This window comes from Priapulus caudatus, unplaced genomic scaffold, assembly GCF_000485595.1.
Source record: "Priapulus caudatus unplaced genomic scaffold, Priapulus_caudatus-5.0.1 Scaffold493, whole genome shotgun sequence".
NCBI lineage: Eukaryota > Metazoa > Priapulida > Priapulimorpha > Priapulimorphida > Priapulidae > Priapulus > Priapulus caudatus.
The window spans coordinates 92,582-118,745 of NW_014577554.1; the positions used below are offsets into that span (position 1 = coordinate 92,582).

General features: G+C 47.5%; 1 protein-coding gene across 1 annotated transcript in view; it reads right to left on the reverse strand.

The window, feature by feature from the left end:
• Positions 1–2,158: 2,158 nt before the first annotated feature.
• Positions 2,159–26,164, reverse strand: part of LOC106810986 (otoferlin-like) — a 54,731-nt gene continuing 30,725 nt past the window's right edge. Inside the window, exons 12-30 of the mRNA XM_014814493.1 lie at positions 19,457–19,585; positions 19,005–19,166; positions 17,750–17,924; positions 16,624–16,757; positions 14,012–14,179; positions 13,260–13,377; positions 12,451–12,602; positions 10,022–10,165; positions 9,570–9,697; positions 8,806–8,976; positions 7,908–8,074; positions 7,100–7,242; positions 6,521–6,609; positions 5,983–6,081; positions 5,133–5,371; positions 4,650–4,828; positions 3,763–3,863; positions 3,313–3,403; positions 2,159–2,980 (exon numbers count right to left, since the gene is read on the reverse strand). Coding sequence (XP_014669979.1) covers positions 2,891–2,980; positions 3,313–3,403; positions 3,763–3,863; positions 4,650–4,828; positions 5,133–5,371; positions 5,983–6,081; positions 6,521–6,609; positions 7,100–7,242; positions 7,908–8,074; positions 8,806–8,976; positions 9,570–9,697; positions 10,022–10,165; positions 12,451–12,602; positions 13,260–13,377; positions 14,012–14,179; positions 16,624–16,757; positions 17,750–17,924; positions 19,005–19,166; positions 19,457–19,585 — 2,679 coding nt within the window. The 3' untranslated portion in view covers positions 2,159–2,890. The remainder of the gene's footprint in view (positions 2,981–3,312; positions 3,404–3,762; positions 3,864–4,649; positions 4,829–5,132; positions 5,372–5,982; positions 6,082–6,520; positions 6,610–7,099; positions 7,243–7,907; positions 8,075–8,805; positions 8,977–9,569; positions 9,698–10,021; positions 10,166–12,450; positions 12,603–13,259; positions 13,378–14,011; positions 14,180–16,623; positions 16,758–17,749; positions 17,925–19,004; positions 19,167–19,456; positions 19,586–26,164) is intronic.

The following is a 26,164-nucleotide window of genomic DNA, read 5'->3' on the forward strand; positions in this document are numbered from 1 at the left end:
AGAGAGAGAGAGAGAGAGAGAGAGAGAGAGAGAGCGAGAAAGAAAGAGAGAGAGAGCGAAAGAAAGAGATAGCGAGAGAAAGAAAGAGCGAAAGAAAAAAATTGCGAGAGAAAGAGAGAGAGAGAGAGAGAGAGAGAGAGAGAGAGAGAGAGAGAGAGAGAGAGAGAGAGAGAGAGCGAGAAAGAAATAGAGAGGCAGTATATATACAGATGCTCTTGGTATATTACAAAGCCGACATGATATCAATTGGAATGCAAGACTATAAGAGTAGATCATTCGTAAATATTAGCTGCAAACTAAGGCTCTACACCACTGGCTGGAAATTGAAGGCTCATACATACAAGCGGCTGTGTGATCGTAAAGGAACTAGACTATCGCATAGTACGTATACATCGTGCTGCTATATTATTAGCCAAAAATAAAATTTCTACGCTTACCGATGGCATATATACAATGCGAGCTATCATGTTTCTATATTTCTCTATATATTTATCTATCTATGTATGTATATATATATAACTATTTATAATTATACGCGTGTGTACGCGCGCGGGGTGGTTGTGTACAACTGCGTAAATGCTTATGTTAAGTGGGCGTGCGCGCGCGAGGGTGTGTGCGCGTGCGTGCGGGCGCGCGCGAACGTGTATGTGCCGTTTAAGCGCGCGTGTCCGTGTACATGTCTGTGCGCATGCGTGCGCCGATGCGTGTGCGTCTGCGCGCGCGTGCGTGTTCATGCGTCAGTGCGTTACACACGTAAGGTGCTAATAATAATAAAACTTTAAAAAGTGCATCAATAAATTACAGCCTCGAAAACGCTGACGTGATTCTTCCTGTTCGACTCACGGGCCTCTCCCGGCAGGCACAGACGACGGGGCCCAGGTACCCTGATACCACCCACGAGTAACCTCCCCCCTCGGACTTCACGTACAAACTCGCACGTGTGCTGCCGCACCCCCACGCGGGACCCTCTACCACGAAAAGACTGCGATAGTACAAGGAAGGCAGGCTGTTGTCAGAAACATCGTAAATTTACAACTATTTATAACGTCTAGACTGATGATATTTCTGATAACGGTTCCGCCTCCCCAGCAGTACACATGTACTATTACAGGACGCTCCGTCTATCGGCCGTCGTATATATATATATGCGGAAGCGGCGTGCGTGGGCAGAAACACATCTGATCGTGATGCAGAACTTAACGCGCTCTCGTTCCGCGTCGTCTGCCGGCGTGACGTCACTGATGCGCACCCACGCAACCGGGCACAGCGCTATCTGGTGACAGCAGCGAGCGGACGCGTGCGAGAATTGGTGGTTACTCATTTATCCTCCCCCCGTTACCCATTATCCAGATGAGAGACCAGATACCAGAGAAGCGTCGCCTGAGAGGTGTTGATTCTGCACGCTAAGCGCTCTGCATGACTCTGCCATATCTTCGACCCATCATATATCACAGATCACAGTATAATTATAGTGGTCATCACACACGCACGCACGTCACCCGATACGATCCGCGGGTGGCGCCATCTATCGGGATCTAACGATCGCCGGTTCCTTCTTTCACACCCCCGACTCCTCATTTCTCCTCTCGTCCGGTCATGCTACATGCACCATCCACAACCATGCATCAGAAATCGTTTCTCTATATATTATACACATATGTATATATAGTACATGAATATACACTCGTCTTTGTACTGCTATTTACTACTATAGTCTACTCTGCCTACCTCCTGATTATATAAGTATTTAGTCATATCATTGATCTCACGCTGAAAGCAAATCATAATGGGGGTGCGATATATTTGGCTTTTAACTTTTGTACTTATTTTGCGTTATTTTGGCACTGCAATCTTATTATTAGTAGTAGTAATAGTATTCGTCGTCCAGCGCTGCCGCTGCGACATTTTAGTTTTCCAATTCGTCACATTCGCGGACTCTCTTTCTATTGTAATGACCACGTTTAAAGTTTACACGCTTTTTCATCAGAAAAGGCAGGACAGGCGTGCCAACGTTTTATGACCTCGTGTACGTCACAGGTCAAGGTCATGCCGCCATCTTGCTGTAGGTGACACAGGCCCCCCCACACCCTTTCCCCCCGCCACACCCTTTTCCCCCGATATTCCCCACATCCATGAGGATGTTTCATTGACCGATAAATGCTAATATCTTTTTATACGTGCATTTATTGCGTAATTTGATTGCAGTTGTAGTAGCTTCTATTTGTGCTGCGCGAGCCTACCTATACGTCATTCGTTATTTGATTACCACTAGCAGACGTGTTTCGTGAGAGCCATCCCGCCATTTTGTTATGCCGCGAACTAAACACCTATACGCAAACGAAACACTAAAATATGAATAACGAAGCGTGCTAGCTACAGCTTCTTAACATGCAACTAACCTATAGCAAGAAATTGTGTCTAGATATATTTATATATGTCGACGATATAGGTGAGTGTATTACATGGTCCTCCGTGTCACATGCATGATGCGTGGGTGCATCCCACTGTGTCCTGCACACCCCCATGATACGTGTGTGCAATCTATGGTTCCCCCACACACAGCTATGGTCCCCCTGATACGTGCATGTACTCCACGGTTCAGCACGTAATGATACCTGGGAATGTATTTCATGACAACCCTCACATCCACATGATACGCGATTCCAGGGTTTAACAGACCCCCTTCCGAGTTTCATTCTTTTCTCCCCCGAATAGCTATTTTAAAATATTATATATATACTATAGATAACGTTGAAATAACTTTGGTTACTAGCGAAAAAATGCTCCGACATTCCTACAGCACGCGAAACAGTAACAACGCCATTTTTGCTCCCCGGGGGCAACATTGCGATGAGAGGCTGAGGGCTGCATCGTTGCCATGGCAACGGTCCTAGGCGCCCATTATCTTCTTGACTGTATATCCGGGCATGGAGTAGAAGAAGAGGCCGAGAAGTACGGCCAGCAAGAGGACCAGTATCACCTGAAACGCAAAGCAGGTGCAAGAGTGACGCAGAGCTTTGGAAACGTGAGCGGACACCCTATGCGGATCTTCATTATGAACACCAAACGTTGTGTGCCGTTAACGCATGACTGTGACGTCATCACTTTCTGCGCAGGCGATCTACACACAAACATGACGATTTCACTGTTTTGTACAGGTCATACCTACTCTACACATGATCAGGACGTTAGTACATAACATGTTAGCTAGACACCGTTGTGCAATCACTCTTCAAGGTATCGTAATCTGGGTAAGACATTTTATTATTTTGCCATACATCCGTCATACATACGTTCGTCTATCTCACTTACCTTTATGATCATCCAACGATAGTTGTGCCACAGGATGTATCTGATGGACTTGAGAGGATTAAGGAACCAGATGAAACTGGAATCGGGTCGACTGTGGAAACACAAGAACAGACGGAGTTACGCAGACGACACAAACATTTCATAACGTCATATAAAAAAACTCGACTTTTAAAACATAACTCTACCAGTCACTCTTTCAATCAATTTCCCAGATCCCGGTTAATTAAAATCACAATTTCGGCGGTTAATTAAAATCACTTCTATTCTCAAATCACGAACGCTTTATCCGGTATTCCCAGGTTCCCCGATAATTAAAATGGTCTAATCCCCCCACCCCCGATAACTAAATATCCATTTTTCTCATCACTCATCAAGATGTCAAGAGATCACACACAGAGCGTCGATATTGGGAACTCTTAGATTCTTAGATTATTGGAGACTTTCTCTTACTTTGGCTTGTCGAGAGGTTCGGGTTCGTTCCTGCCCAGCCCAGCAGGACTCTTCTCAGCTTCTTCCTCCGTGAGCAGATGCATCTCTGCCTCCACCTTCCCCTGCAAGCGTCGCCGAACACAGAGAGTTGTCACTCGGTTCACGCGAGATACACACGCTCCTGCCTCTCCATCGATCATTGATTTCGTATTGATCGATTTGAAAATCGTTCGATATTCGATAGTTGATATGTGCGCCACGTTATCAACTAGTGCGACGTCACTTCCTGCATGTGACGTAACTTCGAGTGTGTGTGCGCGCGTGCATGTGTGCGAGTGCATATGTGTGTGTGTGTGTGTGTGTGTGTGTGTGTGTGTGTGTGTGTGTGTGTGTGTGTGTGTGTGTGTGTGTGTGTGTGTGGTGTGTGTGTGTGTGTGTTGTGTGTGTGGTGAGTGCGTATGTGTGTGAGTGCGTTGTGTGTGTAACGTGTGTGTGTGTGTTGTGTGTGTGTGTGTGGTGTGTGTGTGTGTTGTGTGTGTGCGTACGTGTGTGTGTGGGGGGGGGGTGTGATGTGTGTGTGTGTGTGTGTGTGTGTGTGTGTGTGTGTGTGTGTGTTGTCGGTGTGTGTTGTGTGTGTGTGTGTGTGTGTGTGTGTGTGGGGGGTGGGGTTCGTGCGTGTGTGTGTGTGGGTGTGTATATGTCGCGCGTGTGGTGTGTGTGTATGTGTGTGTGGGTGTGTATGTGTGTGAGTGCGTATGTGTGTGAGTGCGTATGTGTGTGGGTGTGGGTGTGTGTGTGAGTGCGTATGTGTGTGAGTGCGTATGTGTGTGAGTGCGTATGTGTGTGGGTGTGGGGCGGAGCGGGTAACATGATGTGAATACGATTAACGCAAATACATTGATACATACGGTGAGTTCTAACTCGTCGTTCTCCTTCTTGATGTAGAATGGCCACCAGCCCTTGACGCGCCTCTGCTTGAAGATGGACATCATAGGTACACTACCGTCCGTCTTCAGCATGTTCAGCGTACACAGCTTCGCAGACTTGGCGCCGCGCGGGAATCTATTCAGATCCATCGTGAACGCGCCTGTAGAGAAGAGAACAACGGCGGTAAAAAGAGAAGCAAAACACATGCCGCTTTACGTATAAGTCACGTTGATTCTCGTAAAGGGTAGTGATGAAGCTACGATGTTTTAATTTGATTTTACGACATTATATATGTGTGGGGTGGTGGTAGGGAGTAGACACACCTGAGTAACAAAAGTTAAGCACACATCACACACTACCACAAAGGGCTAGGAGACTGCTAATATAGATATATATATATAATATATATATATATATATATATATATATATATATACACAGAGCACAATTCACCGGAAGCCTACCTAGAAAGTCGTCGGCGGAGAAGTGGTCGGCGTCCCACACCTGCATGTGCATGCGCGCCGGCACCTTCGTCTCCGTCTCGTCCCACGAGAACAGCGACTCCTTGCGTGAGATAACGATCTTCTCCTCGGCGACCAGGTAGTCGAAGGGAAAGACGAATCGCCAGTTGAAGTTGCCCTCGCCCGTTAGCGAGCGGTAGTGGATGTCAGTGCTCTGTGTGTCCTCGGGACCTTTGATCCACCTGCGGAAAGGTGGAGGGGGCCGAAATATTAGTTAGTAGGGTATGTGGATACAGAGAGTACGTCTACATGTGGTGAGTAGAGTATAGTGGATATATAGAGTATGTCTACATGTTGTGAGTAGGGTATAGTGGATATATAGAGTATGTCTACATGTGGTGAGTAGGGTATAGTGGATATATAGAGTATGTCTACATGTGGTGAGTAGGGTAAGGAGACCCTTGATCCACCTGCGCGAAAGGAGCGACAAACAAAGAATATGGCTATAATCTGTGGGTAGGATACGTGGACAGAACGGGAATGGCCAAAACTATGGGTAGGGGACGTAGAAAGAACGAATAGAGCTATAATCTGTGCATAGGATAGGTATACACCGAGAGTATGGCTACATGTTGTGAGTAAGGTATAGTGGACCTTTGATCCACTTGCGCAAGGGGACGAACGAAAAGTATGGCTACATGTTTTGGGTAGGGAAATTGGAAACAGAGTATGGCTACATGCTGCTAGTAGGGTAAATGGACACAAAAAGTAAGGATACTTTTTGTAAGTAGGGTACGTGAACACAGGGAGAAAAATCCTAGCAAATTTCCTCCTAACATTAATTGCTTCTCACCCCTTCACGTAGATGTCGCTCATCTTCTCTCCGCTGAAGAAGGCGTCGTCCTCAAGGACGACCTCGTCTGTGTTCCAGATGATCACCCGTAACTCGTAGCTGCAAGCACGCACGCACGCGCACGCACGCACGCAATCAGCACAGTAGTTAGGTGTCTGATAATCAACACATGTTGCCACCTTCTATTATCATTATCTTGTTACATGGCGCCTTATACGCCTGGTATAATGATATTCTGCGGTGTGCTTAATCTGTCAGTGTATTTATTGCGCAAAGACACACGCATGGACGTAAGCAGGGATACGCGCGGACATGCACGCACACCACACGCGTGTACGCACGCACACACGCAAGCACGCACACACGCACATAAGCAGCCACGCACACACACACACGGGTGTCCGCACAACACGAACACATACGCACACACGCACGCACGCACACATATGCACGAACGCGTCACGTGAAGTTACATCTTACGATGCGATCTCTCTATTTTGACCTACTATATAGGATATAGGCTTTCCCTCGTTCTCACCTCTTGGGTTTGCGAGGTGCGATTTCCACGGCTGGTCCAGGACTAGGCATGTCCATGGGAAACATCTCCACCCACATCTCCAGCTTACCCTGTAAGGCACATGAGATTACTCTTTCTGGCTCTCATACATTATGAAGTTATAGCTGCTCCTTTATCACATAACGATCCGATAAAGGTCACATAAAGGTCACATCATCATCGTATCAAGAGCGTATAAAGAAGGCTCTTATACAGGCTCTTATATAGGCTTCTTTATACGCTCTTGATCGTATATATTCTAACCGCGCACACGAATATATGTTTTCAACCTGTATAATCTTTTTCAACTTAACCCGCTTTGAAGTCTTTTTGAACATCTTCCGCGAGTGTTAATTCACAACTATGCAGATACACAGTGATTACTATGTCACCGAGAAGCTTCTATAGGTCTGCGAACAATTTCAGCCTATCTGTGACTTTCTTCCCCTTCTCTCTGATTCTCTCTCTCTTTCTCTCTTTCTCTCTTTCTCTCTCTTTCGCACTCTCTCTCTATCTCCATTTTCTCTCTCGCACTCTCACTTTCTATATCGACCGACAGACCTGCTCGATGCCGATCTTGTCCGGATTATAGAGGGCGCGCGTCTCGACGTGTTCAGGTACGAGCTTGCAGCCGACTTTCGGTATTTCCTCCCAGTGGTGCAAGGCAGCGAGAGCAAGGTGCTCCTCCATATCCTTCTTAGAGACTAGATACAAACGTAAGAAGAGTTATCATTATTTTTAGTCTATATCCGTCTCATATATACTATATATCATAGTCTCATGTATTAAGAGCGAAGGGCAAAATAGTATCTAGTGGTAGTGTTGGTTACTTACACTCACGTATATCCATATGGAGGAACAGGAGGGTAAGTTAGCGAGGCGATGACATTGATTGTGGAGTTGACTAGGTCCTCTACTCACACGCACGTATATATTTATATGAGTACTAGGTAGATAAGAGAGATGGAAATCTAGCAAGAAGATGGTAGAACAGTAGAGTGAGATAGCGAGAAGATGGCATTAGAGTTGCCTACTTTCACACACGTATATCTGGACGAATACTAGGTAGATAATAGAGATATGTAATCTAGCAAGAAGATGAAAGAACAGTAGAGTAAGTTAGCGAGGGGAACAGTAGCGTAATCTAGCAAGAAGATAGTACCCTAGCGAGGAAATGGAACAACAGTAGAGTAAGTTAGCGAGGGCAGCAGTAGAATAGTCTAGCAACACAATGATAGAACAGTAGGTTAAACGTTAAGCAAGCGATGGGAACTGTAAGGTAACCTAGCGAGAATATCAAGCAGGCAGTAGGAGGCAGTAGGGCAATAATCTATGGAATAAATGGCAGCAATGGCGGATGATGACTCACACTCCTCGTCCTCGTGCTGCTGCTCCGTCTGCTCGATCGTAAAGATGCGGTTAGCGATGCGCACGCGGTCGCGTTGGAAGTGAGGTCCGTCCAGCTTGCCTTCCTTACACAGCTTCCCGAGAATCTGTACTGGCTTCATCGGGTCTCGCCACATGTTGTAGCCGGACCTGCGAGAACACGGGCGACGGTAGATATAATATATATATATATATATATATATATATATATAGGGAGAGACGCCGGTGAATGGAGGTAGAGGAAACTCCGCGCGAAACACGTTGTCAGAAATAATATGAGTGTAGTTATTAGTGTCATGCGTGTATAAAACGTCGTGAGTTTAGCATGGAAACTTTACTTTAGAAGACTTTTTAGAGTTGTGATGTCACAGCTACTCGTGATGTTTCTGAAAGCGCACACCCCCTCTCTAGTCTATACGTGTTTTCCACACGCGTGCACTTAAAATATCGATGTTGCGGCACTTTTTGCTCCTATATTCTGCGTTATATTTCGCCATTTACTGACTGGTATCCGTGAGATAGTAATCTCTACAGCCTAATTATACTTTCCTTGTAGCCTAATTCTACGGTGCTCATCGAGTAACAAAAATCTCGTCTACTCTAACAACGGCCAAATAACGATGAAAACTTGCCCGCTTTCGCGTTACGTGCGTAATCTGACTCATCTGAAGAGAGCCTTGTATGCGGCGGCCCCCGCCAGTGAAAACTGTGAATCACTTCACTCGCCCACTAGGCCAGTAGCCCAGTAGGGCATTTAAACATGGAAAATTGTCGAGAGCTGACAGTAGAGGTTCTCTGAGGAGACCTAGATTCAGAAGAAAATTTGTGAATCTGTGAATCTGTACTCCCGACGTACAGGCACGTTCTTCTGTTTTGCTTACGTCTCGTAGGTCTTGCCGAGGCCGCACGTCGCCCGATGTCGGCTGTAGAAGCGATTCTCAAGGTCGATGGTTGTCTGACCGATGAGGTCGTCGGATCCGACAAGATCCCAGTCGTAGATCTGCACCGTCAGCGAACTTTCCATCGGAAAGGTCGCCTCAATGTCAAAGCACCTTAACAATGCACAAGGGCGCGGTGTTAGTCTATGTGCCTAGTTAAACTTAGAGTTTGCAGAGAGTCAGCAGGAGTTTGTGGGAAATTAATAGGAGTTAGCACGCTTAAAAAGATTTATCGTGGAATCGGGGAAGGTAGCCTTGAAAGACTAAACAATGTTAAACTCTGTAAAAGACGTCCGGTACCCGTTGTCAGAAACAAAATTAGTGTTAAGATTAGTCTGAACATGAACTTAGTCTTGTATACCGGACCTGTATATACTTCGTATGAGAAACTCGTAACTTTGCCGAGTTCTTGTCAAAGGTCTATGCGCATAATGTTAAGACTAATTTTGCTCAAAACGATTTTAGATTAGAAATCGCCTGTAATGATTTAAAATTATTTGTAAATCTGACAACGCGTCCCTGATATACCCGGCATTGGTAAGCTCTAAAGTTTTAGTTAGTTTTATTTAATACTTTTTATAATTATTTAATTATAATAATTTTTAAGTTAATTTTATTTCTGACAACTGGCCCGTGGTTCCTGGTGTACCTGACCCTGGTTAGCCCTTACAGCACCACTACGGTAATGCACTGCCACGCCTACTCACTTGCCGAACACCGGGTTCAGTTGCTTGGAGATGTAGTTCTCCTTGTCGCTTATCTTAGTTCTGCCGAGCTGTATGACGATGTACGGGTCCGCCTTGCCGTTGATGTCGGCAGGGTGCAGGTCGGTCGCCTGCGGGTACGCGACACGTGAGGGCGCCACAGGTGACAGGATCTCAATCAGCGACATGTCGCTTGCATAGTGGTAAAGGTGAGTGGTGAATCTCAACGGGTTTGTTGGAATTTTTTTTAGATCTTTTATCTATTTATTCGTTCGATTAAGTGTTTGTTTGGTTATTTGTTAATTTATTTATTTATTTATTTTTATTTATTTATTTATTCATTCGTTTATTTATCTATTCGTTTATTTATTTATTTATTCATTCCTTTATTAATTTATTCGTTTATTTATGAATCAAATGTTTGATCGGATGGTTAATCGATTGCGTCATTCTACCTTGACAACGTAGACTCTGACCATGACCTTGACGGGGTCGTTGCTGGGCAGACCTTGGAACATGCCGTACTGAGGGTCGCCACCCATGATCGTGTGGTCGTCGATGTCAGGCGGCAGCGGGATACGGTAAACCTTCAGCGATCCCTGCATGACACAGCAACGCACACTCATACTTACTCGCTTACTTACTGACTTACTTACTTACTTACTTACTTACTTACTTACTTACTTACTTACTTACTTGCTTAATTGCTTGCTTGCTTGCTTACTCATTTACTTACTTACTTGCTTACTTGCTTAATTGCTTGCTTGCTGACATACTTTCTTACTTTACTTTACTTTATTTTGCTCGTTCGCTCGCTAGAGATCTCTCTCCTTGCTTCTCTCTTCTCTCTCTCCTCTTTCTCTCTCTTTCGGCTCGCTCGCTGCGCTCTTTTCTCTCTCACGTTCTTCTCTCCTATCTTTCGCGCTCTCTCTTTCTTTCCATCTTCCCCTCTTTCTTTTTATATTTTGCGCAGTCTTCCCTTCCCTCCTGTTTTCCACTTCTCTCTCCCTATCGCTTCGTCTACATTTCCACTCCCTAACCTATCACGCATAGTTATAGTTTGACGTACACCTCGTGTACCACTATGCGGTTCACGGACATAGTCGTGAGTGCCTGTCTCCAGCGCTACCCTTGAATTGTGCCGACGACTCTGCTCTGGTCGTCAAAACTCGTCGCCTCGTTTCTTGCCTCGGTACAACTCGAACAGTGTTTGCAGCCGACTCCCTTTCGAGCACGCTCTGAACCCGAGAGCTGCCGTCTTCCATGCTCATTGGAAACGATCTCGCGGCCCGCAAAGCAGGGCACTACACGTACTGGTGATCCGATGTATGCTGCTTTTGGTGAGGAGAGGACACACGCCGCGCCGCACACTACACATACACTCTCTCATCTCACCACAATACCACACCACCACACACAACACACACACACACACACACCACACCACACGTGCACACCGTGAACACACACGACACACCACCACACCACGCCGCCACACACGCACTCACAACCCACTGCCACACAACACATACACGCACCACACACACAGCGCAGCGCACGCGCACACAACTTGCACCACACCACCACAACACACACACGTGCCAGCACACACACACACACACACATGCACGGCACATCAGCACCACACATGACCCACACACCACACGCACGCACACGCACACACACCATGCCACACACACACACAGCACACGGTGCACACAACACACACACACACGCACCGCACACACGCACACAACACTGCACACACACACATACGACGCAGCACACACACACGCGGCCTCGCGCAGCGCACACGCACCCTCCCACACCACCACCCACCACACCCTTCCCCCAGCACGCCCTTCCCCACACACGCACGCATCCTCTTCTCAACACCACCCACACACACACACAACACACAACACACACACACACACACACCACACACACACACCACACACACACCACACACTACGCGCGCGCCCCCTCCCACGCGCACACACGCACCCCTGCCGCACCGACACACACACACCCTCTCCCCACACCCTCCCACACACCACCACGCACACACACGCACACCACACGACCCACGCACAACACGCCTTCCCCCCCCCCACACACGCCTTCCCATCACACGGACACGCCATCCACTCCACACCACACAACATACTCTATACCAACACACTACATATAACACACACACACACTACACTTATACACACACAACACCCCTTCCCCCACACCGTCCCACACACGCACGCAACACACACACACACACAGCGCACACACCACGACACACACCACGCACGGCACACGACCCCACGCACCCACACCAACAACACACACACACACGCACGCACACACACGCCTCCCCCACCACCGAACGGACCCCCTCCACACACACACACACCCACACACACACACACAACACACACAACAACACACACCTCCCCCCCACACGCACGCAACCCCCTCACACACACACCACACACACAAACACACCACACACCACGACAACACGCCACACACACGACAACAACACACATCACACACCACACACACACCCACCCACACACACACCCTTTCCCCACACCCTTCCCCCACACACACGCACGCACCCCTCCACACACACCACACACGCCACACACGCCCATCTCCACCGCGCCACCGCCTTCCCGCGCACGCCCTTCCTCAACAGCGCCGCACCCCCTCACACACACAACACACGGCACACACCACGCCCCTCCCACGCCGCACGACAGCGCCCCCCCTCCCCTCCTCGCGCACACACGCACCCTCCCACAACCTCTCCGCTACGCACCGCACAACCGTACACCATCCTTGGCTGTCATTCTCGCTAGCACAGCTTCCTCTTGCGTATCGCTTTCGGCGACAGATTCTTCGCCAGCCGGATGACGTTCGCCGCCGACTTGAATCCGTGCTTCTTTGTTTCGCCGCACCGTCGCATCTGCCATTCTTTCTTCAGCGCCTTCTCCATCTTCTTGGCTTCCTTTCCCCTCACGACGGCGCCGTTCTCTGTGTGAGGGAACAAAAGGCGGGGTTAGGTGACAGCGTGCAGTTTGATCGCGAATTACACGAACACGAATGATCGCTTATGACCGACAAACGAGGAGCTTCTCAGCCGAATGTCCAGACTGGTCAGTAGGGGTGCTAGAGTGCAGGCAGTGCTAGTATTGATGCCGTGTTGCGTACCTATATCTTCCTTCTATGCATGGCATACGATGTGACCACAGTGTAACAATAATATAATGCATGACACACACGCGCACGCGCACGCACCAATTTTTACCGACACGCACACACGCACAACGAACACGCACACACACACACACCACACCACACACACACACACACACAACAGCACCACTCACCTACACACAACAGTGAAACTTTCGAGACATGCGGTGCCGGCAGTGTGGTTGATGCCGTGTCGCGTACCTATCTCTTCCTACTACAGGCAGGGAACTACTATATATATATATTATATATACTACTCATATTTTACTATATATATAACATAACCATAAATATATAATACTATAACAATACTGTACACCAACTGTAATATATGACACACGGGCTGTCAGACGAAGAAACGAACTAGTCAATAAGGGAACTGGGATGACTATCGAGTGCCAGCATTGACTAGTGTTATTGCCACGTCCAGTGTACTATCATCCTCCTCTTTGCTCCTGCTGTGTATGCCTGGCGGCAGCTTTACGCCCGACTTCGCTTGGTCGACGTCGAGAGGGTCGACCGGTGGCGCCTCCTCGGGGCTTGCCTTGCCGCACTGTAGGCTCGAAGCGCAATCATCGGCCCAATCAATATCAAATCGATCAATAGCAATATCGATGGCGATGATAACATGCATGTTGTATGGGTGAGTGAGATGGCGACAGGTGTCGTCCGTGAGATACGTTTAGTTGTTGCCTGTCATTATTCGCCATGGAAATAATGACTTACCCCCCCCCCCCCTCTCCTAACACCCCAGTACCCACACCACCTCCCCTCCAGCACCCGGCCCCCACTAAGCACCCTCACCACCACACCCCCACCCCCCACCCCCCGTACCTATCCTCTATCAGTTCCCGCGAAGCGTAAGTGCTTGCTCACGCTCCACCAGCCCCCTCCTCCCACCACATCCTTTCCCTACCATCCGCCCCTTCCCTCTTCCCTACCTATTCCTTCCCACGCACCCCTCCCCCGTTCTTACTACATATGAGCTCCTCCCAGCTTCAAACGAGCGACCAGTACTTGCCTCCTTCTCCCCCCCCCCGCCAGCACCCTTGGCCCCCAGCCACCCTTCCCTCCTACCACCACTCCTCCGCCACACCTTATCACACCCACCCTCCCGCACACCCTTCTCTACACCACCCGTCCTCCTCCACCCCCTCAACCCCACCACTACCCTTCCCCCGTCCTACCTCTATGAGTTCCTCCAGCGAGGCGAAGTACTTGCTCCACCAGTCCAGCGCCTCCGTGTTCATGTCGTCGTCGAGTATCGACGACTTCCGGCGCCTCTTCAGGTTCGCTTCCTGTTTCACCGCTTTATTATCCGGCTGCAGAGAGGTAGCGATGCGCGCGATGTGCATCTACACCACGTGGCGCCACCCGGCGGCGCCCATCAGAAGCAACGGCGGCGGCGGCAGCAGCAGCAGCAGCGGCACACAGAGTGTTAGAGAGTGAGAGCGAGAGAGGCGGAAAGAAAAGAGAGAAAAAACACGGTGGAAATAAATATGCGTGACGACGATGCGTAACGATGCACTGCGATTGAAGAGGCCACACTCCCGCAAGAACTTTGTACTGCTGCTGTCTATTACGCATACCTATAACACTCCTGTTCTGCTACCGTATACGTCTATATAATATAACCTATATTATAATACTCCACTCGATACTACATGATGACGGACTTAAATGCTACACGATGTATGCGTGCCCATCGCTAGATCGTAGTACAGCGAGAATTATACTCCGCGTTAGATCTTCACCTTAGACTTGACTTAACTTTTATTTATTGATCGCGTAATAAATCTTAGCATTTTCCCACAGTCGCCGCCTGACGGTCTATATATGTATTTCAGATATCTGCGGTTGTCTAGGCCAGTGTTCTATAGCTCTGTACCACGACACCTCGCGTGTGTACCGTGAAAGCGGTCTGGGTCGTTACCAAGATACGCTAGCTATGAGTTAGTCAACCAGGCAGTGGTCTAGGTAGTCACTAAAGGCCTCCAGCACACGGTGCGTATTCGGCGCGCACCAACGCCGCTGCGCCAAATGCGCACCGTGTGCAGGCTGGTTTACGTGCGCAAATGGCGCGCGCGTTAAGCTCAGCGCCGTTGGCGCGCGCTGAATTCGTACTATGTGCGGGGGCCTTAAGAGAATTATTGTGGGTAAGCAACCAGCCTCCCTTTCTCTCTGCAACCACGCGTTATAGCAATTCATCCAAACGAGGGTTTGCAGAAAGTCTTATCCCGTAAGCTTTGACGTTAACTACATGGGACGTGCATCTGATAATCTGATGATCTATGAATTGCTGTTACGATTCGGCTATGCGCTCACTCTTTCGAATATTATCAAGGCTAGTCTGACCCAAGTACATCGTGTTTATTCTTAGATTGCTACAACGAAAACGATAGCTACAAAAACGATTACTTCTTTGGTACAACGATGAACTAGATAAAATAGATGTGCGGCATATTCAGAACTAAGTTTTCATTCCCTAGCGTGCAAGCTGGATCATCCTACGCGCTATTATATCTACTCACTATATATATATATACACGATCGCGTGGCACATGGTACGCTATAACTACTACTCTACAGCAACGATAATCGGTACAAAGTTCATGGGAGGGCATCTTCAAGTATGCTGCTGTGTGCAAGTGACCGTTTTACTCTGCTGGTAATAATGAAAACAATGGCGTATATATATATATATATATATATATATATGGACAACGACAACACAGACGTGCGACACGGCTGTTGTGATACACGTAGTGCTCTGTGCAAATGCTAGTAGTACGGTGTAGTAGTAATACTAGTACAGTGTAGTAGTAATACTAGTACGGTGTAGTAGTCTAAGGCTAGTAGTAAGTACGGTGGTAGGCGTGCTTCGTGAGAGATGGTGTCTATGGATGCTGCTTGCTACAAGGACACGTATGTGTGAACATGATCATCATGCATCCATCGATTGATCACGTTGGCACGTTTGCGCACAAAATAATTACACTGGTGAGTGACAAGAATGAGTCCACCCAGGAGAATGACAATCTAACCACATATTATATATATATTGTAGTGGCGACCCCTGTCTGGTATGAGCTACAAAAAGGAATAATAACTCGAAATAATTATTAATTATTATTATTGTTATTTATCTACAGGCTAAGCATGAAGCACGGGCGATATCCACGCGGCTGTGTAGGTGAGGGAGAGAGCAGTGTTAATTAGACACTAATTGCATGTTAATTAGCTACTACACCTGCGTGCAAGGTAAGACGCTAAACGCCTAGCCTCGTATTAACAACGTGATGCAACAGCTTACATGAGGTGCACGGTTTTATATACGCTGACAGGTAAGGTAAAGTACGGTAGGGTAAGGTAAGCTAAGTGCAGGTAAGCTAAGGTAAGCTAAGTAAAGGTAAGCTAAGGCAAGGTAACGTTAGCTAAGGTAAGCTAAGGCAAGGTAACGTAAGGTAACGCAAGGTACGGCAAGGTAAGGTAAGCTAAGCTAAGGTAGGATAAAGTAACGCAAGGTAAGGTAAGCTAAGCTAAGGTAGGGTAAGGTAAGGTAACGCAAGGTAAGGTAAGCTAAGCTAAGGTAGGTTAAGGTAAGGTAAGGTAAGGTAAGGTAAGGTAAGGTAAGGTAAGGTAAGGTAAGGTAAGGTAAGCTAAGGTAAGGTCAAGTAAGCTAAGGCAAGGTAACGTAAGGTAACGCAAGGTAAGGTAAGGTAAGGTAAGGTAAGGTAAGGTAAGGTAAGGTAAGGTAAGGTAAGGTAAGGTGCGGTGAGGTGTGGTCGGTGAGACTTACAGCTGTGTTGATCGTGACGATGGCGCTGTCATCGCCTGGCCGTGGCCGTGGCAACAGCGGCGCTTTGTCTTCGTTGTCAATGGTGATGGCGAAGCCGTCTGCTGGCGTCGACAGCGTTTGCTGCTGGTCGACATCTGTCGCAGCGAAGTAACGAGTTAAAGGAACGAGGTGTATTTGTACTGCTATACTATAGCTGTTAACAGACTTATATATGTATGATGCATGATGTATTGTCGTAGCGCGCGCGCGCGCGAGAGAGAGAGAGAGAGAGAGAGAGAGAGAGAGAGAGAGAGAGAGAGAGAGTGGCATGGCGCAGTTGTACTGCTACACTATAGCTGTTAACAGGCTTATATATGTATGATGCATAATGTATTGTCGTAGCGAGAAAGCGCGTTAAAGGGGCGAGGCGTATATGTACTGCTGTGCTATATGTACTACTATACAAACATATATACTATACTATACTATAAGGAATACTTATATAATGATACTGCTATACTATAGCTATAACTATACTAGTAACGGGCTGATAGATACACGAGAGCATGTATAACTTATTCTAATTTCTCCTTAAGTTTATACTTGTGCTCTCTTTTCTCAAACCATTGTCTCCCTCGCTCCCTTGGTTCCATTCCTCTTCCTCTCTCGACTCCCTCCCCCTCTTCTCTATCCCTATTTCTGAATACGGGCTCCATGTATCAACATCGGTCTGGGAGAAGCAGCTGCCCCCTTGCCCCTCCCGTCCTACATACACCGTGCCCCGAGCTAACTACGGCCCTGTCTTCTGACACACGCACGCGTTGGTTCGCATTCCACCATAGAAATATATACAGACACTAGAATGCTGATAGCCCAATAAAATTGACTCCAGCGAGCGACGCTAGCGCCCCTACCGAACTATGGCACAATACCGCGAGAGACTAGTGTATACATTGACTAAACACAGCGATCGCCTGCTGCCTCGAATCGCTCTCAAACTTTTAATACAATTTCTAATATACTTATGCAATTATTATATCATATTATCAGGAGTGAATCATAATATTATAAATCTATTATTATTCACTCCTGATATGATTTCTACGCTCACCACCGTGCAGAACCGTCGCTATAGCAACGCGCGTACCTTTACCGAACATCTTCTTGATCGCCTGTTTGGTCGTCTTCGTCGTCGGTATGTACATAAACTTGTGCATCGAGTTGATGACGTGCGTGCCGACCAGAATGTAGCGGCCGAAGCTACGGCAGTCGACGACGCGGATGGTCAGCGGTGGACAGTAGAGCTCGTTGTCCGGAAGGTCCTGCAATGCGGCAACGGAGGGGGGGGGGTTGATGAAAGGCAGTGGCAGGAGAGCCGAAGAGGGAGAAGCTGGGTTTACACTGCCGACTTTATGCTGTCAAATTCGCGAGTTGGAGCAATTTCGCAAGCCGGCAACACCGAGTTGGCGTAAATAGATCATGTTCTAATCTCCCAACTAGTTGCTATCGACCAGTTGTTCGCGCGACTTTTGCGTTTACACTGCCGATTGTCGGTTGTATAGTTGCGAAGTTGGTCCAATTCGCCAATTTGACAAGATAAAGTCGGTAATGTGCACACAGCTTGACATGCCGGATAATGGCGGTTGTTTAGAGGTCGGATAAGTGTTACATGCTGGATAACTTCGGGTTTTCGAAGGTCGGATAAGTATTAGGCCTACTTGCCGGAAGACACATCTATCCAGGCGTGTGAACTTTGTAGGCCGGGTAGCTTCGGTTGCTCTTAAGCCGGATAAGTATATTATATGTGCCCGATAACTTCTGTTGTTCAGAAGCCGGACGAGTCTTACGCGCCGGATAACTTTCATGTGATGGTTTGTGAGCTTTCGGCGCCGGATAGCAGTTTGATCAAAGTCCGGATAAGTATTATATATATATGCTGGATAAATTTCGGTTGCTCAAAGATTGGATAAGTCTTAAGGGGGGCTTATGTCGGGCTTGCGAGCCGACTCGACTGGAAGCAACTGGCTGCAATTCACTGCGACTGCAGTGCTTAAGTCGGTCGACTGCGACGCGACTGCCTGCGACTGGCCGCCACTAGTTGCTCGGAATAGAACAGTGGGCAACTGGACGCAACTAGTCGCTGCCGATCGCTTCCAGTTGCTCGAAATCCATGCTTACATGCCAGGAGTAAATCTCTCCTTACATGCCAGGAGAGATTGGATAAGAGTCTTACATGAGGGATGTTGGAAATTAACACCCGCGGGGAATGTTGCGAACTTACGAAGAGGACGACCGCGGGGAGGGGGAGGGGTATTTGAAACTTACGAGTTACGACATTGATTCCCGCGAGGGATTTTGGGAACTTACGACACTGACGCCCGAGGGGGATGTTAGGAACTTACGACATCCATGTACTTGACAGGCACGGGGAAATTCGGATTCTTCTTCAGGTCGCTGATGAGAGCCGATTGCAGCACGTGCCCCGCACACTCTATGTCGACGCGCGGGCTCTCCACGGACATGAACTGTACACGCTTCAGATCACGCAGACCCCAGAACAATATCTGCAAACATGTATAAAATATATGTAGAATATATCTATACTAGCGGGATACCCGGCGTTGTTCTACTATACTATACATGCTATATACTACATCATGTATCGCGTCTATGTACGTGGACCCGCCCACGCACGCACGCACGCACGCACGCACGCTCGCACGCACGCACGCTCGCACGCACGCACGCACGCACGCACGCACGCACGCTCGCACGCTCGCACGCACGCACGCACGCTCGCACGCTCGCACGCACGCACGCACGCACGCACGCACGCAAGCACGCGCCCTCTCACCTCTATGCGATGCTTGCTCAGCACAGGTCGGATGCCCTTCGGTACGGGGATGATGGGACCTCTGTCCGATGACTCATCAGCGACGGGAGCGGGCACGTCCGGCACTCCGCTCTCCTTCTCTCCGCCAAGCTTAAACACAGGCGGCAGCGTTATAGCGCGCCACACAGCACGCAGCGACGGCCCATCACGGCGGGCGTAGCGTCGTATGCATATTGCATACCCCCTCCCCCTTATGGTAAACCTTCCCCCTTTCTCTATATTGCGCATGGGAATATGGAAGTACCGTGGTATGCATCCCGCCTTATGGTAAACCTTCCCCCTTTCTCTATATTGCGCATGGGAATATGGAAGTGCCGTGGTATGCATCCCGCCTCATGGTAAACCTTCCCCCTCTTTTTATATTGCGCATGGGAATATGGAATTACCGTGGTATGAATCCCCCCTTATCGTAAACCTTTCCCCTCTATTTATCTATATTGCGCGTTGGGATTTGTCTTGCAGGGCGTGGAGGGGCATGGAGGGTTAACCGTTATCGCCTATGCGCAATCTAGAGGAAAGGGGGTGTATACCGTGAGGGAGGAAGGGTGTATACGATGAGGGGGATGTATACGATGAGGGGGGATGTATACGATGAGGGGGGATGTATACGATGAGGGGAGTGGTGTATACGATGAAGGGGGGGGGTGTATATGATGAGGGGGAATGTATATAATGAGGGGGGATGTATATGATGAGGGGGGATGTATACGATGAGAGGAAATGTATACAATGAGGGGGGGGTGTATATATGATGAGGGGGGATGTATACGATGAGGGGGGTGGTGTATACGATGAGGGGGGTGGTATATACGATGCTATATGGCCGCCATGTTTCACGCGTGACGAGATCGCCTCGGCTCTGTAGCACGCGGCATTCAATACACAAGGGCGTGGCCGCGTGTAGAATAAAGATACACCTGGTATGTGTACAATCTATATCAGAAGTAGATAATAGGGCCTATTATCTACTTCTGATCTAGATAGACCCGTCCGGTGCATTTCTGTTAATTTGCTCGCAAGAATCTCACCTCGTCTATTTAAAAGGACTACGCCAAGAAACCCGTGAACACTAATAAGCGTTTAATGCGCGCTTGTTGGAGATCAGTCTGCGGTGACCACCGTGGGTTGTCATATAACCAGCACGACGTCATTTTTAGGCACACGCAGGATTTACCATATACGCATGTCGAATAATATATACGAATACTAGGTGTATCACTTTCGACGTAAAAGAAGACACGTTTGCGCGAAGCGTAGTGACGTAACCGAACTGAAAACTGTCGATTGTCGTCTGTCGATTGTCGTCTGTCGATTGTCGTCTGCCGAGCGACAACATGGCGGCTCGTGGAACGTATCGCGTGTATACGATCTCACTCTAGTGTGTATGTGTGTATAAGGTCACGCTTCTAGTGTAAGGGATGGACTGCGTGCGTGTCTGTCGGTGCTCCCCTGGCACCGTGATTCACGTCACAGAGACTGCGCACGCGCGCACGCACGCACGCACGTACGGACGGACGTATGCATGCACGCAGACGCACGCACGCACGAACGCACGCACGCACGCACGCACGCACGCACGCACGCACGCACATACACACACACGAGCGAGCACACACGCACGCACGCACGCACACGCACGCACGCACGCACGCTCACACGCACACGCACACACGGCACGTCCGTCATGCGTGCGAGCTTTATCGATATTATCGCTACTATTATATTGTTATCGATATTATCGCTACTATTATATTGTTATCGATTATATCGATTATCGTTGATATTATTGATACTATCGCTGATGTTTCAGTTACGTTACGTGTATAGTCACTTACTACACACATCACACATCGATATCAAGCTCTTTTGCAACGCATTGATGACCACAACGCGAATCAATCATCTATACACTGACAGGAGGCCCATTATCAAAGGCATCGTATAAATACTTATGAACATCATGAATCTAAAATGGCGTCTAAACTTTTGCGCGACACTTCATTACGAAATTGACGACATTTTAAACTCGTGACGTTAAATAACTTATGATGTCACTGACAACGGACCTTCCCCCCAGATACAGATGTCAGCGGCAGAAGGCGTTGTCAGAAAGATGTGTTCCCCTTTCTAACAATAACCAACTGCCTTCACTACTGCTATTCATGATGCAATGACAACAAATAGTTCCAACGATTGCCGTTGGAAGCGCTGGTGCTGTAGCGCGTCACGAGGCAAAAATAATAATCCGGTTGTATAATAGCGAAACGGGAAAAACTATATAAATGAACTGGGAGAGGGTGTAGAATTTCACGAGGCAGTGCATTATTCGCTATTGGCCCATGATGCGTATTTAAAAAAATCGATACACCTAAGTTTTACCCCAGGTTAAACACAACCGTGTGTTTATATCGTATAATAAAATTAACACATCGACGATAAGCTCTTACAACTGCAAAAAAATGTCGCTAACACAAGAGTCACGTGCGCGTCACGCACTAATAGCAATGCGATTCCACCGCTTAAAATTTTTTCTTCGTTCCCGGTAGATGGCGCCAGTAGATGCGTCTAGCAGAGCAATGTAAGCGCGCACACGCACACGACACGAGTTCAATACAAATACGTAATACTACCGAATAGATACCCGAGACAGTGAATATCACACGTAAAACAAATACGAGACACATCTAGAATCGTATAAACCCACACAAACGCACACGCAGCATAGTGCTTGCTGTACATCCTCGCAGCTCATAAGTGCACGTCTAGGTTAGAATTAGAATCAAGATTAATACACGTAAACTGGTTCTAAGTGAGAACACATACAAGTATGGAGTCGGTGTGCAAAACACGGTGCTAGTCTGCAATGGGGTGACGGAAAGATTGGTACACACACAGACACACAAACAAACACACGCACAAACACAGGCACATGCTACTACAGGTCACATAGGATTCGGCTCCTAGCTTTTGCACCTCAAACATGACCCCCACGTTACCCCCTCCCCTACAACATTAGATAATTACTTAAGGCTAAGTGGCATTCTCTATGACATCCGTAAGGGCCATGTAGAGTCGTCAGCTTACGATTCGTGTGTTCCGCAGTAGAAATTACACGGACACACCCTCATCGGACGATGTTATGGTGGCTGGCATTATTATCTGGTATTATATTGGTAAGGTGCAAAAGTTAAGACTCGTCTACGTAAATAAATACGACCAAGTATCCACGTAACGAGTGACGCGTCCCCTTCCGCATACTTCCGCGAGCACTACGGGTTGTAGATTTCGAACACAACTTCGTAAATTCACCACATCCGCGCCGTACCACATTAAATTGGCAGCACCGTCGCTAGTACGTGCGTCGTACTGCGGCGAATTCGCGAACTACCCGCAGCAACATGGTACGCGAAAGATGAGCCAAAAAATACTCCCGTTGCCATGGATACTTGATCCGACTATTCGAGGGTTCGACAAGAGAACAGGCAGGCGTCACACCAAACTCGACGACCGATGGCGCTCTCGCTCTTGCTCAATTCACCACTGCCACAAGTAGATTTCCGTTACAATTTGTAATGCTTTTTTACTACAAGTTTTACAGCAGCCACGTTACTCGTATCTTATGTAATAAGATTTGGACTTATAAAAGTTGCAAAGTTGACCGTTATTTCATGAAAAATTTGATAAAATAGTGATACGAAATAGTACGCGGATTGTGCGCCCATTTACCTTTCAAATCATACGCTGTTTACGAATCTCCATTCGCTGGATTTCCCCGGAGCTCCGCCCACTTTAAAAATAGTGCTAGCATTGTGGCAGTGGTATCCAAACTGCATGCAGCGCCCCCTTCGTACACTCAGGATACCACTGCCACAATACTAGCACTATTTTTAAAGTGGGTGGAGCTCCGGGGAAATCCAGCAAATGGCAATCCAACGGCCGCGAAGTCGCCGCCGAACAAAACATTCGAAATTTCTATGATTTGCATGTTTGTTGGTGGACAAATTTAGATGTTTTAAGCTGAATACGCAAAAATGCATCAAAGACAATGTTCGAGAATTAGCTATATTGGCAAGCATCCAAAAAATTCATGATAAATATTAAATAAACCCGTGAACTTAGTTTAGTAAACAGTGTAATGATTTGAAAGTAGTAAATGGGTGCACAATACGCGCACTATTTCGTATCACTATTTTATCAAATTTCTCATAAAATGATGGTCGGATTTTTAATTTCTTTGCAACTTTTATTAGTACAAATCTTATTACATAGGATACGAGTAACTTGGCCGCTGTAAAACTTGTGGTAAAAAAGCGTTACAAATTGTAACCGAAAATCTGCTTGTGGCAGTGGTAGATTGAGCCCATGAGCGAGAGCGCCATCTGTCGTGGAGTTTGAGTGGTATCCTGAGTGTACGAAGGGGCACTGCATGCAGTTTGGCGTCACACACGCGTACGAATGCAGCGAGCGCTGCGCCACCTATAGGTACGTAATGGTAGTTCTAGACAAGAATATCGACGAGTACCGCTCTTCGTGCGTATGGGGGCGTGCGCAGTGCGTTCCGAAGCTGCTCCTCATTGAACGGTTGCTACGTGGGGTTCACACAAAGGAAAGAGAACGAAGCCTGATGATGATCTAGTCAGTGTGTGTTCAAGTCAACAGCTGGCAGGCATCCGCTAGGTGTCACTACCTACGAGTGCTAGACTTCGTACCGTCACCGCACTGTGGGGAAACTTAATTAATACGAACTTATTAAAATGTATAATTAAAACGAAATTATACGTGGAAACTTGTACCTGTATATATCTGTATGTAGCTGAAGATAATTTTCTTTTGCTCTCTTTAACATACGTGTAATTTCCTCCTGCGTATATCTTGAAATAATATCCCCTGCATTTAGTTGAAAGTAATCTTCTTGTCTTGTCTATTTATAATCGTATTTGCCTCCTCTATGTACCTGCAATTATCCCTTGTTTACATAACTAATTCTCTCCTGTATGAAATATTTTTACCTATGTATACTTGTGAATAATCGCTTCTATATATTTGTTATTCGCTCCTGTTTATCCCTGTAATTCTTTCTTGTTTATACCTGTAATTTACATATCATATTCGGATTACCACACGACAGTTATGATAATAACCTGTGGATAGCGTTTCGCAAAATAAATACCTTATACATTGACTAAACACAGCGATCGCCTGCTGATTCGAATCGCTCCCAAACTTTTAATACAATTTCTAATATACTTATGCAATTATTATATTATATTATCAGGAGTGAATCATAATATTATAAATCTATTATTATTCACTCCTGATATGATTTCTACGTTCACCACCGTGCAGAACCGTCGCTATAGCAACGCGCGTACCTTTACCGAACATCTTCTTGATCGCCTGTTTGGTCGTCTTCGTCGTCGGTATGTACATAAACTTGTGCATCGAGTTGATGACGTGCGTGCCGACGAGAATGTAGCGGCCGAAGCTACGGCAGTCGACGACGCGGATGGTCAGCGGTGGACAGTAGAGCTCGTTGTCCGGAAGGTCCTGCAATGAGGCAACAGAGGGGGGGGGGGTGAAGAAAAGCAAGAACAAGAAAACACAAAAAGGCAAAAGCTGGGTTTACACTGCCGACTTTATGCTGTCAAATTCGCGAGTTGAAGCAATTTCGCAAGCCGGCAACACCGAGTTGGCGAAAATAGATAATGTTCTAATCTCCCAACTAGTTGCTATCGACCAGTTGTTTGCGCGACTTTTGCGTTTACACTGCCGATGGTCGGTTGTATAGTTGCGAAGTTGGTCCAATTCGCCAATCTGACAAGATAAAGTCGGTAATGTGCACACAGCTTGACATGCCGGATAATGGCGGTTGTTCAGAGGTCAGATAAGTGTTACATGCTAGATAACTTCGGGTTTTCGAAGGTCGGATAAGTATTAGGCCTACTTGCCGGACGACACATCTATCCAGGCGTGTGAACTTTGTAGGCCGGGTAGCTTCGGTTGCTCTTAAGCCGGATAAGTATATTATATGTGCCGGATAACTTCTGTTGTTCAGAAGCCGGACGAGTCTTACGCGCCGGATAACTTTCATGTGATGGTTTGTGAGCTTTCGGCGCCGGATAGCAGTTTGATCAAAGTCCGGATAAGTATTATAAATATATGCTGGATAAATTTCGGTTGCTCAAAGATTGGATAAGTCTTAAGGGGGGCTTATGTCGGGCTTGCGAGCCGACTCGACTGGAAGCAACTGGCTGCAATTCACTGCGACTGCAGTGCTTAAGTCGGTCGACTGCGACGCGACTGCCTGCGACTGGCCGCCACTAGTTGCTCGGAATAGAACAGTGGGCAACTGGACGCAACTAGTCGCTGCCGATCGCTTCCAGTTGCTCGAAATCCATGCTTACATGCCAGGAGTAAATCTCTCCTTACATGCCAGGAGAGATTGGATAAGAGTCTTACATGAGGGATGTTGGAAATTAACACCCGCGGGGAATGTTGCGAACTTACGAAGAGGACGACCGCGGGGGGGGGGAGGGGTATTTGGAACTTACGAGTTACGACATTGATTCCCGCGAGTGATTTTGAGAACTTACGACACTGACGCCCGAGGGGGATGTTGGGAACTTACGACACTGACACCCGAGGGGGATTTTGGGAACTTACGACACT